General features: G+C 64.1%; 3 protein-coding genes across 3 annotated transcripts in view; 1 reads left to right on the top strand and 2 right to left on the bottom strand.

Annotated features, from left to right (window-relative positions):
* On the bottom strand, positions 1,939–11,721 carry TEPSIN (TEPSIN, adaptor related protein complex 4 accessory protein). Its single transcript, NM_001244108.1, is given in 14 exon segments — positions 1,939–3,486; positions 4,312–4,446; positions 4,528–4,606; positions 4,729–4,842; positions 4,947–5,124; positions 5,823–5,862; positions 5,864–6,024; positions 6,743–6,814; positions 6,957–7,035; positions 7,190–7,257; positions 8,622–8,715; positions 8,832–8,923; positions 9,121–9,193; positions 11,663–11,721. Coding segments are annotated over 14 exon segments (1,758 nt in total). The 5' UTR covers positions 11,711–11,721; the 3' UTR covers positions 1,939–2,961.
* Positions 12,003–14,177, top strand: NDUFAF8 (NADH:ubiquinone oxidoreductase complex assembly factor 8). Its single transcript, XM_021066478.1, has 3 exons — positions 12,003–12,161; positions 12,304–13,769; positions 13,968–14,177. The coding sequence occupies exons 1-2, from the start codon at positions 12,078–12,080 to the stop codon at positions 12,901–12,903; spliced, it is 684 nt and encodes a 227-aa protein (XP_020922137.1). The 5' UTR covers positions 12,003–12,077; the 3' UTR covers positions 12,904–13,769; positions 13,968–14,177.
* Positions 16,982–20,482, bottom strand: part of SLC38A10 (solute carrier family 38 member 10) — a 33,255-nt gene continuing 29,754 nt past the window's right edge. Inside the window, 2 exon segments of the mRNA XM_005668573.2 lie at positions 16,982–18,232; positions 18,632–18,802. Coding sequence (XP_005668630.2) covers positions 17,268–18,232; positions 18,632–18,802 — 1,136 coding nt within the window. The 3' untranslated portion in view covers positions 16,982–17,267.

Raw genomic sequence — 20,482 nt, 5'->3', positions numbered from 1 at the left:
GCCCTGCGGCACTTGGAGATCCTGGGCCAAGGATCAGATCCGAGCCGCAGCTGCAGCAATGCTGCACCCTTACCCGCTGTGCTGGGCCAGGGATCGAACCTGCACCCCAGCAGCTGCCAAGACGCCGCAGACCCCTTTGCACCACAGCGGAGCTCCTGCTTTACCATCTCTTGTTGAGGATAGTTTTCCCATCTGTGTTCATGAGGGGATTGGTCTCTAGTTCTCTAGGCCAAGTGCACGCTGAACATGGACCGTGACAGACTGTATGCTGGGCCGTAAAATTAACGTCGCCAAGTCTGAAATCTTTAACAACTGAAGTCATACCAAATGTATCAGAATTAAAGTAATAATAACAGAAAAACACATTATTATTATTTTTTGTCTTTTTGCCTTTTCCAGGGCCAAACCTGCGGCATATGGAGGTTCCCAGGCTAGGGGTCCAATCGGAGCTGTAGCTGCCGGCCTGCACCACAGCCACAGCAACGCGGGATCCGAGCCACGTCTGTGACCTACACGACAGCTCACGCCAATGCTGGATCCTTAACCCACTGAGCAAGGCCAGAGATCGAACCCGCAACCTCATAGTTCCTAGTCAGATTCGTTAACCACTGAGCCACAAGGGGAACTCCAGAAAAACACATTTAAAAATAACCCATCAAGAAGCACTGAGATGCTGCTGTATAACCCAGGGATATCTAATCACTTGTGATGGAACATGATGGAAGATAATGTTGAGAAAAAGTGTATATGTGTGTATACACACACACACACACACACACACACACACACACACACACGGATGAGGATGACTGGGTCACTTTACTGTTAAGCAGATATTGACAGAACAGTGTAAGTCAACTATAATAGAAAAATAAAAATCCTACAAAAAATGAAAATCCATCAAATAAAAAGTCTTCAAGGAAATTAGAAAATATTTTGCAATGAAAATAAAAATAGGGAGTTCCCTTAATGGCTCAGCAATTAGTCAACTCAATTGAGGATGCGGGTTTGACCCCTGGCTTCACTCCGTGTTTGCGGATCCAGTGTTGCCGTGCGCTGTGGTGTAGGTTGTAGACCTGGCTTGGATCCTGCGTTACTGTGGCTGTGGTGTGGGCTGGCTGCTGTAGCTCTGATGCGACCCCTAGACTGGGAACCTCCATATGCCACAGGTGTGGCCCTAAAGAGCAAAATAAATATTTTTTTTTAAAGAAAAAATATATAAAAGTTCATGGGAGGCAGCTAAAGCAGTGTTTGAAAGAAAATGTATCGCATTGAAATTGTTTACAACAGAAAAGAATCAAGGTCTCACATCAATAATCTAAACTTCCACCTTTAAAAAACTAGGAAACCCAAAGCAGAAGGAATGAAATAAAAAAGCACAGAAATCAACAAGAAAACATAAAACCAGTAGAAAAAATAAACGAATACATCTCTGAAAAGCTCAATAATATTAATAAACTTCTGTCAGACTAACCAGGAACGGGGACGAATGCTCCGTAGCAGCAGCGACAGCTGCGACTCTCAGACATGAGACACTAATAGAGGTCGGCTCGGAAGACTCGATGGCCCAAGTGCAACGGGCCAATTCCAACACGAATCACTCGAACAGTTATGAAGAAACAGACACCACAAATCATCCCAAATCTACTGAAGACATTGAATTTATAGTTAAAAACCGTGCCATTAAGAACATCTGGAGTTCCCTGGTGGCCTAGTGGGTTAAGGATCTGGGTTACAGCTGTGGCACAGGTTCCATCCCCAGTCGTGGTGGGCACAGCCGAGACAAAAAGAAAAAAAGGAACGAAGGACACTAGAGGACGGGATGGGTCCACTGGGGAGTCCCGCCACACACTTAAGCCGCGGTGGCTGCCCTGATTTAGGAGTTCTCTTAGTGCCGTTCCCACTAAAACACACACAAGAGAAAGCAAACGGTGCAACTTGGTGTGAACAGCAGTGTTTATGCAGGTGTGAGCCCAGGCCGCCCCCGTTCTTCCAAGAGGGACCCCAGCCCTTACTCCAAGGTGGCCGTGCAGTCTGCAGGCGGTGGTCACGGCAGGAGGAGCGGACACGGGCGTCCCACAGGGACCCGATGCTGGGAGGAGCCCCATCCTGAGCAGCAGCCAGGATGCCAGGACCCCCCCTGCCCCCAGAGGGAACTGAGCTCAAAACCACAGACAGACCCAAGCAGTGGTTCTAAACCCACCCCAAAACCTTGTTTCTGCGGGAAGGCGGGCAGGGGTTTTCTCGGGGTCCCGTGCCCACTGCTGTAGGAATTCAGGTCCACACAGCCTGCCTCTGGCCAAGGGGCGGGGGACAATGACTGAGGTGGCGCCGTCTCCCCGGTGCCCTCCTCTGTGTGCCCGTGAGGACCCTGGGGACTGGGGACAGTGTCGGGCCCCCCGCCTGGCTCCCATGCCCTCCAGGCAGGCTGTGCCGCCCTCTGCCACAGTGCCCTCCCTCGTGAGCCCTCCAGCAAGCGGGAAAAACGCTTGTCCTGCCACAGCAGATGGCCTTGAGGCGGGGGACACGGCAGCCAAGGGCCACTCCTCGTCCTGCCCCCTCTGCCATCCCGCAGGCTGCTGGGGGCTGCTCCCGGGCCATCAGACCCACAGGGCGGGCCGCGGGGTCCCGTCCTCCCTGAAGAAACACGGGGAACCCACCCGGGGCAAGGCTGGGGGGCGGCCCCCGTGGGCAGGGACCACCGCTCCCCATGGTGCCAGCCTGGTTCTGGCTGGTTCGCCGACTCCTGAGGCATCGCCTGGGTTCTACCGGTGGCCCTCCTCGTCACTGGCTGGGCAGGGCCACACCACGGCCTCAGTGGGAGACGGCAAGAGGCCAGGCTGACTGCAGACACCTGACGGGGCCCACGCTTTGGTGGGACATGGGGTACAACACGGAGTCATGGGGTCCTAGGAGTCATGGGCTGGCGACACGAGGCTACACGTGGCCCAGGCGACGAGGTCACACGTTCAAGAACGCGAAAGCCGATGGCTCAGAGCCAGAAGGCTCTTGGGCTGCCGGCCTCTGTGATGCCGTCCAAGGGGCCGGGAGGGGCTCCTCTTCAGCAGCTCCAGCCCCCACCAGGCGGGGACATGCTACCAGCTCCATGCCAGCAAACAAGGAGTCGTGGCCGAGCCTGGGGCCTGGGCCAAGCCCTGGCGCTCCCGTCGGGGTGTCCAGGCCTGACGGGTCCCACTCAGACCCGGACCCCTGTTCTCTGGAGGCAGCCAACCTGGCCTCGGCCTCCCTGGCATCCCCAGGGGCTGGTGGGGAGCAGCCGTCCAGGGCCGTGGCGGGCACAGCAGTGCCCCGGGAGGAGAACAGAGCTGAACTCAGGGGCTGCAGGAAGGCCTGGCCCCCGGCCAGAGGCAGGGCATCGGTCAGCAGGTCTGACGGGCCCCCACGAGCGGCTGCAGGGCCAGGCTCGGCCAGGGGCCTCCGGGCAGGGGGCCATTGTCGGCAGGAAGCTTCAAAGTGTCTCAGGATCTGGACACAGGAAGAAGGGGTGTCGGTGAGGGTTCCTGTGCTCCTCCAGGGTCCCCGGCGCACTCGGCCGTCCTCAAAGCTGCTGCCCCCACCCACTGTCACTCAAACGGACACTTTCCCATCGCTGAGCTGCCACCAGACCCGCCAGCTGGGAGAGGCACCCCTGGTCAGGGGCCGCGGGAGACCCTCCTCGCACGCAGAGGGGATGGCGTGTCTAACCCTGCGTCCTCCCCGGGTTTTAGAAGCACCACCGTGACAGGCCCACGACGCATTTCCTGCGTGGCAGGGTCACGCGTCCCCTGATGAAGGAGGGTTGTGGGACAAGGGACTAAGGATCTGAATTTTCAGCTGCCACAAAAGTTGCAGGAAGCCAGGGGACGCCAAGAGCTCTCAGAGGTATTGCCCAGAGGCCCCCCGAAAAGATTCCAGGGGTCTCCCCACAGTGGTCAGGGAAGAGAACTGAGATGAACGGAACTCCCTCAGCTCTGGGAGAGCTGAGGTCTGGGAGCAGAGCTCACGCCCGTGAGCTGTGACACACAGTGAAGAAGAGACAGACCCACTTGAGCAATCCGGGAGGGCTTCCCGCAAGAAGCCGAGTGAGATGAGCCATGAGGGAGAGGGAGTCACCCAAAGGCTAGAGCTGCCAGGTGGGAAAGCGTGGCGGGTCCCAGTGATGGCCAGAGGCCAGGCCGCCCGACTACTGCTCTAAGGGCGCCACCGGTCCCCACAGCTGGGTGGCAGGAGGAGCTGGTCTGGGTCTAGGCAAGGCGGCGGGGGGTGGGACTGCCCGCGAGTCCTGTGCCCGCTCCTCTGGGCGGCGCCCACCTTGGTGGCCTTGTTGGTCACAGGTCCGGGGCTGCCCGCGCTGAGCTCCTGCAGCCGCGGCCGAGCAAGAAGCAGGACGCGCTCCTGGGCCAGCAGGTCAGTGCATCCGAGGGAGGCGATGGCACCCAGGGCTCTCTGCGAACGGGCAGGGGTCAGCAGGGTCCACCCCCAGGCCTGGCTCCCATTCCCCACCCGCGGAGGCGGGGGCACCCTCACCATCTGCACCCGCTCGCTGGTCCCGCCCAGGTGGCGGAGGAGCAGCTCCAGCACAGCTTCGCAGTTGAGGACTCCACACCTGCACGAGGGGGCTGGGCGTTGGGGTGAGGGGCGAGGGGCGGGGCCAGGGGCGTGGGGCGGGGCCGGCGGGGCGAGGGGCGGGGCCGGCGGGGCGAGGGGGCGGGAGGGCACCGGGCTCACTCTTTGACAAAGTGCTGCACCTCCTCTCGGCTCAAGAAGGTCTGTAGCCCCCGGGTCACGGCCTGGACCAGGCTCAGCTCCTGCTGACAGTCACTCAGGGTCACGGCCTCGACCCTGTGGGGGACACTGGTCAGGACAGAGGGTGGGCTCTGCTCTCCCAGGTCAGGCCCCCCTTTGGGGTGGGACCCTGGAGCAGGGCAGGGAGGGCACCGGCTCACCTTTCGGCCAGGTCGCTGGGCGCCCTGCTGGCCCCCGAGGGGCTGTCGCTGCCTGACTGGCTGCCCGAGTCCGAGGCCTTGCCCAGGTCACTGCTCTCCTGGGAAGAGTTCTGGGAGCTGGGGCTGCTGTCCGGCTCGTCCCAGCCGCCTCCGGCCTGCCCGGGCTGGTGTCTCACTGCTGGAGGAACAGTGACCCTTGGGGGCCTCAGACTAACCTCTGTCCACTTCCCTGGAGCCCCAGACAGGGAGACTCAGGGAAGGGGCTGGGTCCCGAGAGAGAGACAGGGCTACTGCCTGGGCTCCAGCTCAGGCAACAGCAGGGGAAGGAGATGGGGCAGGACGGGGCACACCCTGCACCCAGGGAAGCTCCTGGCCTGGAAAATGCAGGAGGCAGTGCCAGGCGGCAGAGTCCAGGTGGGAGGCAGGACCCGCCTTCCTTTCCCACAGCGCGCTTCCAGGACGCACATGCGGCGGAGCCTGGCCCCTGCTTCCCTGACCGGCTGCCCGGCCGCACCAACATGCCCCACCAACAGCCAGGGACTGGGCTCCTCCCCCAGCTCCAGTCCTGCTTCTACATCGGAGCAGCTGGGACCCTGAGCGGACCCCACCCCTCGAACAGAGAGACTGGCAGGACAGGGTCGGTCTGTGTGCAGCCACCGCCGGGAACTCGAGTCTCGTGGGTGGCTGGCGCTGCAGGTTTCCCACGTGGCCAAGGGAGTGAGGGTGTGGGCTCCGAGAGGTGGCTCATACCCCCACCCACGGGTGTGCTTTCTTCCTCCCATCACCTGCGCCGGCCGGGCCCCAGCAGGTGCCTGGAAGCCTGGGGCCCGGCAGCGCGGGGGAGCCAGATCCCCAGGGAAGGGCCGTGCTGGGTACCTCGGGCAGCTGGTCCGGCTGTGGGGAGCGGGTCCCCAGGGTGGGGGGCCGAGGCCGGCGGAAGGTGTCATGGCTGGCTGGTAGGCGTCACCCTGCGGCAGGGGCCTCTGGGTGCCGGGGCTCTCAGGCCCAGGACGCACAGCGCTGGCCACGACCTCTGCGGCCTTCTGGATGGTGGACAGGAAGGCTTCGCCCGCAGAGCCTGCCCAGGGGGAGGGGAGAACACAGCCCCTCAGTCCCGGCCCTGCGCGTGCCAGGTCTTGGAGGTGGGAGCAGGCTGCAGTCTGAGCAGAGGCCACATGGAGGAACCAGGGCCTTCCGGAAGCTTCTGCAGTGAATTCACTTCAGCACTTTGGGGCCGTGGTGCCTGGACGCTCAGCAGCTCACAGCACAGCTGTGCCCCTGGGCCCCTTGGCTCCCACCTCTGGGCTTGTCCTGAGAATCCGCGGCCACGTAAGGCACAGCCACGGCCAAGCGCAGGGCCGGGGGCCCTCCTATGTGGGCACCCCACAGAGGGCCAGCCAGTTGTCACCCCCAAACCAACAGGCTGGAGCCACCAAGGCAGACCCACTTTAGGACTCAGAGCGTCAGAAGGGCCACGGGGCCAAGGCCTCAATGGAGACAGTCAGCACACAGCCGACACGGCCCAGAGCCCACGGGACGGTCCCGGGCCCCTGCTGCGGGCCTTGGGTACTCTCAGCAAACAGGACCACCCCCACGCCCCCTCTAAGTCACCTCTGCCGCAGCCAGGACCGCCCCTGTCTCTGGCCCCTTGAAGGAGCCAGGGCTGGGGGCCCACGTGCAGGGCTGACCCGCAGCCAGGGCCTCTGACCTGTCGGTTAAGCAGAACCAGCGGCTCCCTGGACAGAGAGAGACGCAGCCTCAGAGGCAGCCCCCGCCCCCGCCCCCGCAGTGCTCACCTGTGTGGCGCTGATCTTTGCTGTAGCCGAAGCCCTGCAGAGCGCTCTGGGGCCGGGACTGGGAGCCCATGCCTGCGGGGAGGCCCGCGTGAGTGGGGACCCCCGCTCTCAGCGCCCCCTCCAGATACCGGGCAGGGGGATCGAGGCGGGGAGGCTGTGAGCCCAGCCCACCCAGAGTAGAATCCAGCGATGGTGACGGGGCGGGGTCACGTACCTGCTGGAGGTGGGGCCCTGGGAGGCTGGGAGGGAGGCGGGGGTGACAAGGCATCTGAGAACAAGGCGGCCCCCAGGTCCTAGATGGAGATGGAGGGCTCTGAGCATGGCCCCCTGCCCGCCTGCCCGCCGCACCCCCTCCTCTGAGGGCCACGCATGGGCTCCGGTCCCGCCGCAGGAGCAGAGCCGGGGTCCAGGCAGGGAGAGTGGGGAGCAGTCCGGTCCTGGGCTCACCTGGGCAGCCGCCCGCACCTTCTGGTACAAGCTGTTCCCGTGCAGAGGGTCCGGGGGCCCCGCGAAAACTGCAGGACGGAGGCAGGGCTGAGCCGGGCAGGGCGGACTCCCCGGCCCCGAGGAGCCCAGCCTCCCCACGGCACCCCACGGCCCGGGCTTCTGCAGCCTCACTGCCGCCCCTCGACCCCCTCCCCACCCAGAAGCCGCAGAGGGGTCTCGTCCAGTTCACGGCCCCGCAGTTTCCCAGCAGCTCCGCGACGGAACCAGTTCCTTATCACAGCCTCGGGGCCTCCCCCTGGTCCGGCCTCGGCTGCGGCAGACCTGGTCTGCCTCCTGGAGCCACAGCGCCCTGCCCGTGCTGGAGGCCTCCCCATCGCCCATGCACCTCATGCCCTCGCCCTCTGGGGGCTCAGAGCAAGAACGCCCCCCCCCCCCCGTTTCCTCCGTCCAGACGCATCCCACTTTTCACCCCGTGGGGGGCAGCTCAACCCCGCTGTTCCTGGCCTCCCACCGGGGCAGGGGTGGTGGTGGTGGGAAGGACTGTCCTCTCCGTGTGCCCCTCCTCCCCGGCCCTGGGGCAGCGCTCGGAGCTGGACTTGGGTGCCAACAGAGAGCCACAGTGTGCGGCCCCTGCTCCTGCTTCACCTGCCCTCTTCCAGGACCGGGACACAGCGGCCCAGCCATAGCCATGCGGGCTGCCCCCTAGGATGGGCCTGGTCTGACCCACCGCTGGAGAGAACGAGCCAGCCTCTCGCTGTGCTGCCTCTGGGCACAAGTTCTGGGGGCTGGGCGGGGATGAGCGTGTCCCCAGCCCCCTGCACACCTGGGGTAACGGTAGGCCTGCTGCAAGGCCGCTCTGTCTCCCAGACTCGGGCACGGGGGCCCAGGGCCCCCACAGTAAGGGGAGAACAGCGGACTCGGGGTGGGGGTGAGTCCCGGCACCGGGCAGGCAGGACACTGCCGAACATCTCCTGCAAGCAGGAGGGACCAGCAGACTCGGCCCTCCCTGTGGCACTGCCCTCCAGGGACAGCATGGCGGGGTGGCTTCTCGCCTGAAGGCCAAGGCTTCCCGTTCAGTTCGTCCACCCTCAGGCCGCACCCCCACGAGTCCATGAGCCACAGGGACCCCTCCGGCCTGGGGGGCCGGCGAGGGACGGGGCTCCTCCCCAGACCCACCTGTCGTCTGATCACGACAGGCCAGAGCCCCACCTCTCCCCATGGCCTCACCGGTCCCGCCCGCCCCCAGCCCTGCTGGGAGTGAAGGCCCAGGGAGGAGCGCGCGGTCCCGCCCGTGCAGAGAGGCTCCGACCTGGCCGGGGGTGGGGCAGGAGGACGGCGGGGACGGCCGGGGTGGGCGGCGGGGTGGAGGCCCGGCAAGGGGATCTGGGACCTGCCCCGGCCGCCCCCTCCCTGGGCCTCCTGCGGGCCCTACCTGCAGCCTCCTGGATGAAGGCGGGGTTGCGCCTGAGGATGAGCAGGGAGGCCGAGGAGCCGTGGCCGCACAGGTGGAGCAGGATCTTCAGCACCTGGGGACAGGCACACGGGCAGCGCGGGCCCAGGGCAGCGCGGGCCCAGGGGCAGTGCCCCCCCCCAGCCCACCGGGAGGGGAGGGCCTGGGCGGGGGGGTGGCGCAGGGACTCACCTTGAGCTTCACGCGGCCAGAGCCGCTGTGCAGACGGCTCAGCAGGTACTCCAGGAGGCACTGGCTGCTGCCCAGGGACTCGTGGGAGATCTCTGGGAGGCACTCGTTAGGGAACGGGCCGCACGGGCCGCCATCGGCTGGGCAGGGTGCCCCCCGGCAGGCACCCACCCCACACCCTGCTTTCAGGAGCCCGCCCGCAGGCAGCTGGTTCCCACCGTAAAGGGGCCGCGGCCGTCAGGGCAGAGGCGCAGGAGCCTGCTGGGGCCCCGCGCGTGGCCGCAAAGGATACTGGCGATCTCCTCGAACAGGAAGCCCGGACACGGGGTGTCGTCATCCGACGTGCCCTTCAGGAGAAGCGGGAGCTGGAAGGGAGAGGGCGCCCGCCCCGGTCAGTGCCACGTCCACAGGGCCCGCGGCCCCGAGGGCTCCCGGAAACCGGTTTCCACACAGCTCCTTGTTGGCAGGCCAGCCGGTGAGGAGACCAGAGAGGCCAGCTACGGTCCCACTGCCCCGGGAGCCCGCAGGAGGCTCCCTCCCGGGGGCCGGGACCAAGGCCCGGGAAAGGGAGATGGGCGGTCTCTCAGGGGCCGGGCCCTCTGCCCAGCCCGTCTCCAGCGGGGCGCTCGGGCCCCTCTGCGGACAGCCGCACAGCAACGTCGAGGCGCCTTGGACACACCTACTGACTCCCGGGCAGAAAGAAAAAGCCAAGGGCTCACCCCCTTCCCACACGGGGCACCGCGAGTTTCCATTTTTCGGGAGCACAGATCAGCAACGTGACACAAGCATTCAGCCTGACGGCCCACAGCTCCCCTTCCGGGAGGGACCCCAGGGAAAGAACCCAGGGCAAGAACGGCCGGCTCGGAGTTCCCATCATGCCTCCATGGTTAAGGAATCCGCCTAGGAACCGTGAGGTTGCAGGTTCGATCCCTGGCCTTGCTCAGCGGGTTAAGGATCCGGCGTTGCCGTGAGCTGTGGTGTAGGTCGCAGACACAGCTTGGATCCCGTGTGGCTGTGGCTCCCATTAGACCGAGCCTGGGAACCTCCATGTGCCACGGGTGTGGCCTTAGAAAAAGGCAAAAAAAAAAAAAAAAGAACGGACGGCTGAGGCGTCACATGTATCCGTTAGCACAAACACATCTATGTTAAGAGCTGACTCAGCACAAAACGTTCCATTTACAGAGACAAAAACCAGAAATGGGGTTCCTACACCATTGCCCACCTGGGGGCACAGGCCTCGGTGCACAGAGGCCCGAAAACCTCAAGTGCGCTCTGTGAGGTTCTGGCCACAGTTTACGTGAACCTCGTGTGAAGCTGTGTGCACACACTGTCACGCGATTGGTCCACTAAGACCCGAAGCGGAGCTGGCAACGGCTGCAGACCCGCAGAACTTTCGGCACGTAGGGAAACCTCTGCTCGAAGAGAACGGGGCAGGTTTCCAGCACCAGGAGGGTGAACTCAGGCCCCCCTACCCTGCCACCTGCCTGAGAAAACTCAAGGAGCCAGAATTTACTCTCCGTTCTGGCTCACAGCTGGTGACAGGCCCCAACCTCCCTTTCGTGAAGCATTTCCTAAAAAGGAACTACAACTGTGAACCAAGGGCCTCCTACGACTCCAGGGTGTCTTTCTCAAGGACCTCAAGGCCATTCCTTGAAATGTAACTACCAGAAAATCCCAGTCCCTACAGGACCTAACCTCTAGGACCACCAGCTATCAGACGCGGACGCGGCAACCCATGGACACTGCCCAGCTCCTCGCGATTTCTGACTCGAGCCGCAGCCTTCTGTCCTGAAAATGCCCAGTCCTCGGTGGCTCTAAGGGCTCCCCGCCTCCCCCGTCAGTGACGCAGGCGTCTGACACACCTAAGGGACACACTATGTTCCTTATGTTTCGTTTAGAAACAGCTTAGCAATAAGCAGTTTAAAACCGAAGAGCTTGGAGGCTTTCCTTGTGCGTCTCCCTGGCTTGACTGCACCCTAAACACAATCACCTGTGAACTAAAGATGAGGCGCCCTGAGCACAACCGCCCGGGGATTAAAGATTAGCACCTGCTGTTCTTCAGGAACTTTCCCAATTCGTTCTAACCGCTCATCAGGATACCCCTTTCTCAAGTATTGTTATTCCAGGAAAAGTCAAGATTCATAACCCGGAAAACCACTGAGCTCTCCGGCACCAGCTTAGGTGACTAAGAATCGCTGAAAGAAAGAAGAATGCGTGTTTGCCCCAACCCTGATTCTTATCTGAAACCCTGTTTTTCTCCTTTTAGACCATAAAACTCCCTGCAACTCTTCCCCAAGAAACGGCCCAGTCTTTAGGGCGTTAGCCTGCTGTCACCTCCTTGGCCTGGCAGAGCAATAAAAGCTATTTTTTTCTCCTTCACCCCTATCTGACGCCCGCCACTGAGTGAAACGGTCGTCCTGCTTTCCAGGCTAGTGTCTGGCCCTGTAATTGATCTTCGACAGAGCTCAGGGGTCACTGCGTCTTTTTCTCGAAAGCTCTCAAGTTGGGTAAGAAAGCACTAACTTGGGGCCCCTGGCTCTCTTCCCCAATTTGGACTCGGGTCAAGGCGTCTCACTGTCCCCAGGACCTGACACAGGGCTGGCTGACCTGCCTCCTCCACGCACGTGCGGCGGGGTCCCGCAGCCTCGGAGGGGTCCAGGGTAGGAGGGAGAGGAGGGGAGCCGGGGGTGTCGGAGGCGGGGCTGGGGGGAAGAGGCGAGAGGAGAGGTGGGGGGGCCGCAGAGCTGTGACCCCGCGGGGGCCGAGCGGGGCCACGGAGGCGGCCAACTCGGCCGGGAGGCTGCGCGCGGCGGGGCCGGGCCGCCCGCACTCACCCGGTGCAGGAAGCTCAGCCGGTCCCGCAGCTGCGGCGTGGCCGCCATGGATGCCGGTCACCTTCCGGCCCCGCCCAGCTTCCGCCAAGCCCTGACCCCGTCCAGTCACTCAGCGGGCCTGGCCCCGCTGGCCAATCGTTCGCGTGGGGCGGGCCCTGAGGCCGTCCTCGGTAAACAATTTGCACCTGAACCAATCCAAAGTCTAAGGTCAAAGACGGACGAAACCACGAGCCAATTACAGGGCTCTGCTCCCAGAGCGTAGTTCCGGAGGCGAGGCAGAGGCGTGGCTGAAGCCTGGCCAATTACAAAGCGCAGAACAGGTTGTGGGCGGAAGCGTCGACCAATCAAGCTGTTGGGTGCGGGAAGAGGCCGGACCTAAGATGGCGGCGCCCACGGGTGCCAGGAAGAGCCGCTCATGTCGGGTAGCGGAGCGGTGTGGGGTCGAGTGCGAAGCCGCCTCCGCGCCTTCCCCGAGCGCCTGGCGGCCTGTGGGACTGAGGTGCGGAGCCGTCAGCGAGGCGGGAGGGCTGTACGGGGCGGGGCGGGGCGGGCGGTTACCGGGGAGCGGCGGGGGGGTCTACTGGCTGACCGGCGGGCGCAAGGGCCGCCGCGATCCTCGCCCGTCCCCGTCCTGTCCCCAGGCCGCGGCCTACGGCAGGTGCGTGCAGGCATCCACCGCCCCGGGCGGCCGCCTGACCAAGGACCTTTGCGCGCAAGAGTTCGAAGCCCTGCGGCGCTGCTTCGCCGCCGCGGTAAGTGGGCGCCGGCCCCGCCGGGGCGGGGGGCACCCTGGTTTCGGTGTTGGGCGCCGGCAGGTGCTGCGCACACGGCACACCCGCCCACCAGCCAGCGCGACCCCCGCCCGGCCGTGTCCATCGCGGGGAGGGGAACGGCACCCTCACCGTGTTACTGCGGTGCCTTGGAACCCTACCTGGGCCTGTCGCCGAGGCGGGGTAACGCCAAAAGGGACCCCACGTGTGTGCTGCGCGTGGGCGGTTACAGCCAGGCCCCTGGTCTCCCCCTGCTCGACTGCGCGTTTCTCAGAGGGTGAAGGGACAACCAGCAGGGCCGCAGCGGCTGCGAAGTCCTCCACCAGCCGCGCTGACGGGTGCCAAGGGCGCAGAAGCGGCTGCGCTGACGCGGTCTGTTGGTTCCCTGGCTCTGGGTTCAGATCTGCCTCCAACCACTCAGGAGCGGGTGTCTTCTGTTTCCGAGCTGTGGCATTTTCTGATCCTCACTGATCGAACCCTGTGCTGGAGAAATCCTTACGCACTATGCCCACGTAAAGAACTATGGTGTCCAGTTTGTGTTTTCAAGAAAGACGAGGAAGAAGTAGAATTGGAGGCAACTCTCTGGGCAACTGAGATGGGCGCTCCAGACATCTCAAGGGCAGGCAGCGGAGACTGCACTGAGGCTTCCACACGGGGGTTTGAGCTGGTGCCGAGGTGTCAGGTCTCCGGGGTCTGGGGTGGGCTGTGATGCCAAGGATCAGCTCTGTTCACCAGACGCAGATCCTGAGAACCGGACCCCAGAGGGGGCAGGATGATTCCAGGAATCTGAGGCCATTTTCTGACGTTCCGGGATGGCTCTCCCTCCTTTTCTGGGCCCTCAGACCCTCCTCGCACTCCCCTTGCCATGACCGTGGCTGGGACGCGCAGTCTCAGCCTTGTCACCAACCTCTGATCCGACGCGGACATGTCCTTGGGACTTGCTTCCTGCCTCCTGGCAGATCCCCCGGGAGGGGACAGGCCTCGGTCCCACGGTCACCGGTTGCGAGGTGAAGACCCGCGCTCCCGGCACCAGGCTCTGCTCTGGCACCTGTGGGCGCGTGGTCACCTGCACAGGTGTCTGGTCGTCTGAGACTCTTTATGCTCCTTTGCCTCCATCGTGCTGTCCTGTCCCCAAAAGGCTGGCCCTTGTGCCTTTTTCCGCTGATGGGGACCTAACTGCAGGCCCTGGGCCCTGGGAACTCAGGACGGGAACGAGGACTTTCTTACCTGAGGACATGAGGGGATGACCCCATCTGCCGTCCGCTCCGAGGAGGCGCCGGGAGCCCCGCCCCTGTCCCTGGGAGAGCTGGCTCTGGGGAAGGGGCTCCTGCCACCTGGTGAGGACGACACGCGGCTCAGTGGCCCTGCAGTGTCTGGCACAGGTGGGCGTGGCTGGGAGGTCTCTGTTCAGTGGCCCCGAGCAGGTGAGCTCTGTGGCCTGTGGGGACCAGGCTCTTTGAAGTTATTTGCCAGAAGGTGGTGGTTTTCTGAGTTTGGAGCCACAGCCCATTCACACAAAATACTTTTTCTTCCAGGCCAAGAAGACCTGACAGGAGGCCAGTAGGAGGGGTCCACAGGCTCCACCGCATGCCCCCCCGCCCAGTGATGGCCCCCAAGGGCAAACGTCTAAAGCCTCAAAGGCAGAAAGGACGGGAAACGCATTAGGGAAGGGTCGGCAGCCTCGCGCATGTAAGGATCTGGGGTAGTGACGGCGAAGCCACAATAAAGACCAGTTGGAGCTCAAAGAGCTGTTTTGCTGTCTGGGCGCCAATGTGCGGGCACGTGGCCGGGGACACGCACCTCCCACCTCACTCTTCAAACACTTCTCACCAGAGACACGTCGTCTGCATCTGGGGATGCCTGTAACCAGTGACCAAGTGGCACCGTGGGGGAGGTCCTGCCGTCGGATCCGACCCAGACGGGGGTTTGGGATCCGCAGGGAGAAAGGGGGGGGGGCCTTCCAGGACCGAGAGGTGCGCAGAGGAGGGTCCAGGTGAGGAACCCGGCTGTGGTGAGACCACGAGGCTGCAGGCTCCCCTCTGCGGTGGGCATGCCCACCCACCTCTCCGCAGCCTCTGGAGTCGGAGCCCAGGCCCATCTCACCCAGCGCCTGCCCACTCTGCTCCCAGCCCTGGTCCTGAGAAGAAGCTGGGGCTGCACAGGGGCCTCCCAACCAACAGGCAGGACGCCCAGTGCTGTAGCCCGGAGATCCCAAGGTCCTGAGTGCTGCCTGTTGGGCGCCTGGGAACAGGCTCTGGCACCACTCAGCTGCCCCCATTACCCCACCCCCCACCCTGCCCAGGCTGTTTCCTCTCTCTTTTTTATTATTATTATTTGGGGGGTTTTTTAGGGCCACACCCGCAGCACATGGAAGTTCCCAAGGCTAGGGGTCGAAACGGAGCTGTAGCTCCTGGCCTACGCCACAGCCACCTGCACCACAGCTCACAGCCACGCCGGATCCTTAACCCACTGAGCGAGGCTGAGGATCGAACCTGTGTCCTCATGGATGCTGATCAGATGCATTTCCACTGAGCCACGACAGGAAGCCCAGAGCTGTTTGCTCATCTCCGAGACCTCTGTCCTGTGTGACGTGGTTCCCGGAGGAGCCACACGCTGTTCAAGAGCGTCGGGACACCTCTGGGCAGTGACAGTTCGCAGTAAACACTAGAATGCAGGACCAGAAACGGATGACATAACGCGTCCCCAGGGTGGCTGAAGGAGGAGGGCGAAGGAAGCAGACCTGCCGAGCGCCACCCAGCGCCCCGTCACCCGGCCCGGCTCCCCGCCAGCAGGTGCCTCGGCCCAAGGATGGCCTTCCCTTCCTGACCTGTCGCGCTCTCGGCACCCTGACCTTGGATGGCCCGCTGGCGAGAGCTCCTGGCCCCGTCTCGACCATCCCGCCGGCGCCAGCACCTGCCATCCCTCCAGACTCCAGCGACGTCTCATGCCTGCCCAGGGCTGCAGACTTGGGCCACTGATCAGGCCCAGCCGCTCCCCACACACCAAACGCAGCTCGAGGCCTCCCGGGGTCCCTCCCCACACTTGCTTCAGGACTGCACGTACTGAGGGGAGCTCCGCAAGCCTGTGAAGGGGCGGCAAAGATGGTTTCGGCTGCTTCTGTAGCTGTGTCGCCACGGGTCACCTTGAGCTGCTCGGCACCATCCGCCTGTCTTGGTCTTGGGCCCAGGGCTCAGCCCCACACCGGACCGGGCCGGGCCGGGCCGGGCTGGGCTGGGCGGCCCCGCTCTGGGACAGGGGTACAGGCAGGGTCCTGTTCCAGTCACCCAGGCCCGCCTGGCCCATCTGCCGAGTGCAGCTGCCAGCACAGAGGGTTGCCCACTGACAGCAAAAGTGTGCTGCTCTGGCGGGACCACTGGCACTGCTGCCAGCCGTGGGACCAAGGAGGAGGGCACCTCAGTCAGGGAGGGCCGCCTCCCTGCTCCCCGCAGAGGTCTGCCCAGGCCGCAGGGGAGGGCTGCTGGCTGGGAGGGGAGCAGAGCTGAGCCCCAGGAGGAGGGGACAGGTGTTGACCGGGACAGAGGACTCCGTGCATCTGGGGCTGCGGGGCTGCCGACGACTGCAGAGGCCCCGCACTGGCGCTGGGCTCGGGCTGCTCTGCTGGGGACGTTACCTTGGCGGAAAGAGCAGGAGGGCGTTGGGACGCCAGGTAAGACCTCGGGGAAACAGGGCCGCAAACAAGATCCCCCCAAACCTCGGCGGGTGGAGCTCCAACCTGAGGAACCTGCCCAGTCTGTCTGGGGCTGTTTGGTTTAGAATGGGGGGGGGGGCTGGCCCCAGCCCCGCTCAGCGCCCGGGGTCTGGGGGAGTCAGCTTGGCCTTGGTCTTCAGGAGACAGAAATTAGAATTTAAAAATCTGGATCCCACGTGGCTGTGGCTGGGGTGGAGGCCAGCAGCCGTAGCTCTGATTCCACCCCTAGCCTGGGCACTTCCATGTGCCATGGGTGCAGCCCTAAAAAGCAAAAAAAAAAAACCAAGAATTTAAAAAACCACTTCAGAAGATGTGGAGGGAAGAGTAAGGCTGCTGGGGTCCTTCCACGCCCCCAGGGCAGGGTCTGGAGCATGCCTTCACTCCAGTGGGGAGCGGGCACACAGCACAAAGCGGCTGAAGGCCCCGGGCTCGCAGGGGGACAGCCCCCGGCACCTGCCAGGTCACCTCTCCACCAGCCTCGGGGACCGGGGTGACCGTCAGCCTTTCTGCTCCTTGAAAACAAAATGCAGCACAAAACACCACCACCCCCAAGAGATAAGCAGGTCCCTGGGGAGCAGCCTTGTGCAGAGGCAGACCTGGGGTGCAGACCCTGGGAAGAAGCTGCCCCCCACGGCCCCTCCCCAGGGCTCTAAGTGGCATCACGTGGGGCTTGGCAGTCACGGCTCCCGTGGGACAGGGTCCTGGACCAAAGGCCTCCTCTGTGTGACTCACCAACCAGCCCGGGGGCGAGTTCCGCTCCTGAAGTCTGACCACACCTGACGGGGAGGCCCGAGTGCAGAGACTGGACTCCGGGTGCAAAGCAGCATTTGCAGAGGCAGAGTGAAAGCACAAGTGTTTATTCGGGTTTCGTGGACACTCCGGAGACACAGAGAAAGCGCTGAAGTTTGGAGAAGGACGCCTGCGGCCTCTCAGGGCAGCAGGGCCCTGCGGTCAGCTCCTGGAGCCCTGGCCGCTCCCGCCACCGCCGCCGCCTGGGGGGCCCTGGGCCTCGGCAGGCATGAGGGCCGGAGAGCCCCAGCCTCCACCCTGCGCCTGGCTTCCACGACTCGGCCCCACTAGGTTCAGGTTCACCGGTGGCCCGGCAGCGCTGTGGCCTGAGTCGGGCTCAGGGTTCCTCCAGGGCCCTGGGCAGCTGCTTGATCTGGCGGCCCTGGACCACCCGCAGGGCGCCCCCCGCGGCCTGGTGCAGCTGGCTCTCCAGGGCGCTGCGGAGGTCGCTGACCTGCACGCCGGGCAGCGGGTGGAGGCTGATAATCACCCCCTCCTTTGGGGCCGGAGCCCGCTCTGTGCCAGGAGCCACGTCCCGCCGTCTCCTCCGAAGGTCAGAGCCGGCCTGGACTTTCAGGTCCCGGTTGGGTTTGGCATTGTCCAGCTTCTGAGCCCCGGGCACAGCCGGTTGGTGCCCAAGCTCAGGGTCCGGCCTCTGCTCAGCAGGCTCTGGGCCGGCAGCGTCCTTGCCGGGGACAGGCACGTGGTCTCTGCCACCCTGCTGGCCTGCCCCGCCCCCCGCGGCTGCTCCCCCTGACCTGTTGGACAGGCCTGCAGGTACCCGGTCGCGGCTCACTGGCTGGGGCTTGGCCTGGGGCTCCCCGGCCGCTGCCCCCGCCCCCGGAGCGGCTGCCCCTGCAGCTGGCGCCTCCTTTCCGGACTTATTCCTTTCGAGGGCGCCTCCACCAAAAACGTCCTGGCTCTGCCCAGGGCTGTCCCCAGCACCGTGCTTCTCTGGGCTCCCGGGCACCCGGGCGGGGTCCGGCACAGGGACACGCTCTGGCACGTGGGCACCCTCGGCCTCGGGCACGGCGCCCCGCTGGCCTTCCCTGGGCTCGGCCTGTGCTGCCTGGGGCTCTGGGTCAGCGCCCCCAGCAGGTGCGGCTGGGACTCTGCCTGCGGCCCCCTCGGGCTCCTCCTTGGAGTGCTGACTGTGCCCCTGGGGCAGGGCGGGGGGCTGCCCGGGAGCACCGGGCACAGCTTCCAAAGGCTGCGGAGGGAGACGCTCCACCATCCCTGCGACGTGGGCCTCCTGCTCCTTACCTCTGGGTGCGGCCACCCCCGGCTCGGCCTGCACGTCCGCTGCAAATGAAGCCAGTCCCCAGTTTAGCCACAGAACCCAGCACTAGCTACCAGCAGGGCTTAAAGAACTGAGCTTGAGGAGTTCCCGTCATGGCTCAGTGGGCTAAGAACCCGGCGAGCATCCATGAGGAGGGGGTTTGATCCCTGGCCTTGCTCAGGGGATTAAGGATCCTGCGTTGCTCTGGCTGTGGTGTCGGCCGGCAGCTGCAGCTCCAATTCAACCCCTAGCCTGGGAACCTCCATGTGCCGCTGGTGCGACCCTAACAAGCAAAAAAGAAAAGAAAAAAAGGCGCTTGCCTGCAGTTAAGGAACATGAACCGCGGCCTCAACGGCCAGCAGGACCCTAGGCCACAGAGCAACTGTCCCCCACCCAGCCCCGGCACCCCCGCCCGGACTTGCCATCCTCAGCATCCTGGCCGTCCTGCCTCTGCTGGTGGATCTCCTTATGCTGCTCTTCAATCACCGCGAGCAGCTTCTCCTGCTGGTCCAAGAGGCGCTTCTGCTGCACCTGCTGTTCCTTTATCACCTGCAGCAGCACGGCGTGGTCCAGCATCTCCACCCGGCCAGCTTCTGGGTTCAGAAAACAGGCGGTCAGGGCCCACGGCTGCAAAGGCACTGTGCTGGGCACGGGCGGCACGACGCGCTCAGAGGCGAAGGTGGCCTGGGGACTCTCCCTGTGCCGCCCCCCCCGGTGCTCCTCTCCTCCCACTGGCTCAGCCCACGCCCAGGCCACCAGGGCACAGCCACGGGCTCTCTGGTGACCAGACGCGCTTCCAGCTGGTTTGCTCTCACCCTGGCATGGGGTTATGAGAGCCGAGGGTGAGGCCACATGCCACAACAGCAATGACGGTGATCTGGGCTGGGGGACCTTAGGGTGAACTATTCTAAAAAGGATATTGGACGAGTTCCCGCTGCGGCGGGTCAAGGATCCCGTGCTGCCTCTGCGGTGGCGCGGGTTCGATCCCAGCCTGGCACGGTGGGTGGAGGATCCAGCTGTGACATAGGTCATAGCTGCACCTCAGGTTCGATGCCTGGCCTGGAAATTCCACGTGCCGGGGGTATGGCCAAAAATAAATAAAAATGTAAAGAATACGAGGAACACCGGTGCTCTTGAGAAAGCTTCCTCCAAGACGGGAGTCTTAAAACCAAACAGCCGTTCTCCTGGGCAGGGATCAAAGCCGGGACCTCACGAGACCAAGCCCATCACACTGCTCCCCCGGCCCCCACCTTCCGGGGAGCTGGCGGCTGGTGGCCCAGGCGGAGGGCCAGGCCCGCTGCAGCAGGTGCACGCGCACCAGCAGGCAGCCCCGAGCGCGGACCCCTCGGGTGCAGGAGGTGACACTGCACCGCCAACCATCAGCACTGGGTCAGCTGTGCACAGCCAGCAGTCTGGGTTTCGGTCACTTTCACCACACGGATGTCTTTAAACAGGAAGCTTTGAAAGAGGACCTGACTGGACGGGCTGTCAGGTATAAAAGCTCAAATCGCAAGACAGTTTGTGCGTGGTGCAAGCTAACACCCCGGCGAGGGCCCTGCATGCCTGGCACAAGCAGACGTGCTGGCCTGTTCTCCCCGACAGTGACCTGTGACCTGCCAGCACAGGGCGGGGTCGGCCTTCTCCCAGGGACCGCGAGGGCCAGGCCGCGCGGGCAGGCCCAGGAGGAACACGGGGCCCCTGGGCCAACCCTGCTCCCCCCAGGCCACACATCCAGACACCCTAAGGTGACCGAGATGCCTGCTGAGAGAGCCCATGTCCAGGGGCCGGCTCGGCTCTGAGCACCCTTTTTAGACGAGGGACGTGCAGGGGGCCAGCGCCCTGGCCAAGGCCAGGCTGTCCCCGCGTGGCCGTGGCTCACAACCACGTACTGGTTGATGGTAAGAGGATGACGCCACGTGCTGCCAACACCACCTGCCCCCAGGGAGGGTGCCTGACTCACTGGCCCCTGGGAGGAGCAGCCCCGCGCCGGGGCTGGAGAGGAAGCCCACCACGTCCAGCCAGAAGCCACATGGGACAGACGCGAGCAGAGTGGAGGTGACAACCTGAGCCCCCGGCCGGGCCCCACGTGCAGCTCTGGGCTCCTGCCTGGCCACCAGGCCCCCGGGGACCAGGTGGATGGAGGGAGGCAGCTCAGGGAGGCACGTCCATGCAGTGACACTGACACTAGGCCATGCACGTGGCGCATGTCACATGCAGGCCCCACCCGGCCTGGGCTCGCAGCCTGCACCCGGCTGTCCTCTGCTCCCAGGGGA

The sequence above is a fragment of the Sus scrofa genome, chromosome 12, assembly GCF_000003025.6.
Source record: "Sus scrofa isolate TJ Tabasco breed Duroc chromosome 12, Sscrofa11.1, whole genome shotgun sequence".
Taxonomy (NCBI): domain Eukaryota; kingdom Metazoa; phylum Chordata; class Mammalia; order Artiodactyla; family Suidae; genus Sus; species Sus scrofa.
Note: the sequence above shows the minus strand (reverse complement) of the source record. Positions and strands in the feature narration are given on the sequence as shown.

What these genes read in the sequence shown, in the direction of transcription:
- NDUFAF8 (XM_021066478.1), top strand. Translation starts at nt 12,078, where the DNA reads ATGTCGGGTAGCGGAGCGGTGTGGGGTCGAGTGCGAAGCCGCCTCCGC. An exon ending in TGGCGGCCTGTGGGACTGAG is followed by an intron (nt 12,162 to 12,303) that starts GTGCGGAGCCGT and finishes TCCTGTCCCCAG; the next exon opens with GCCGCGGCCTACGGCAGGTG.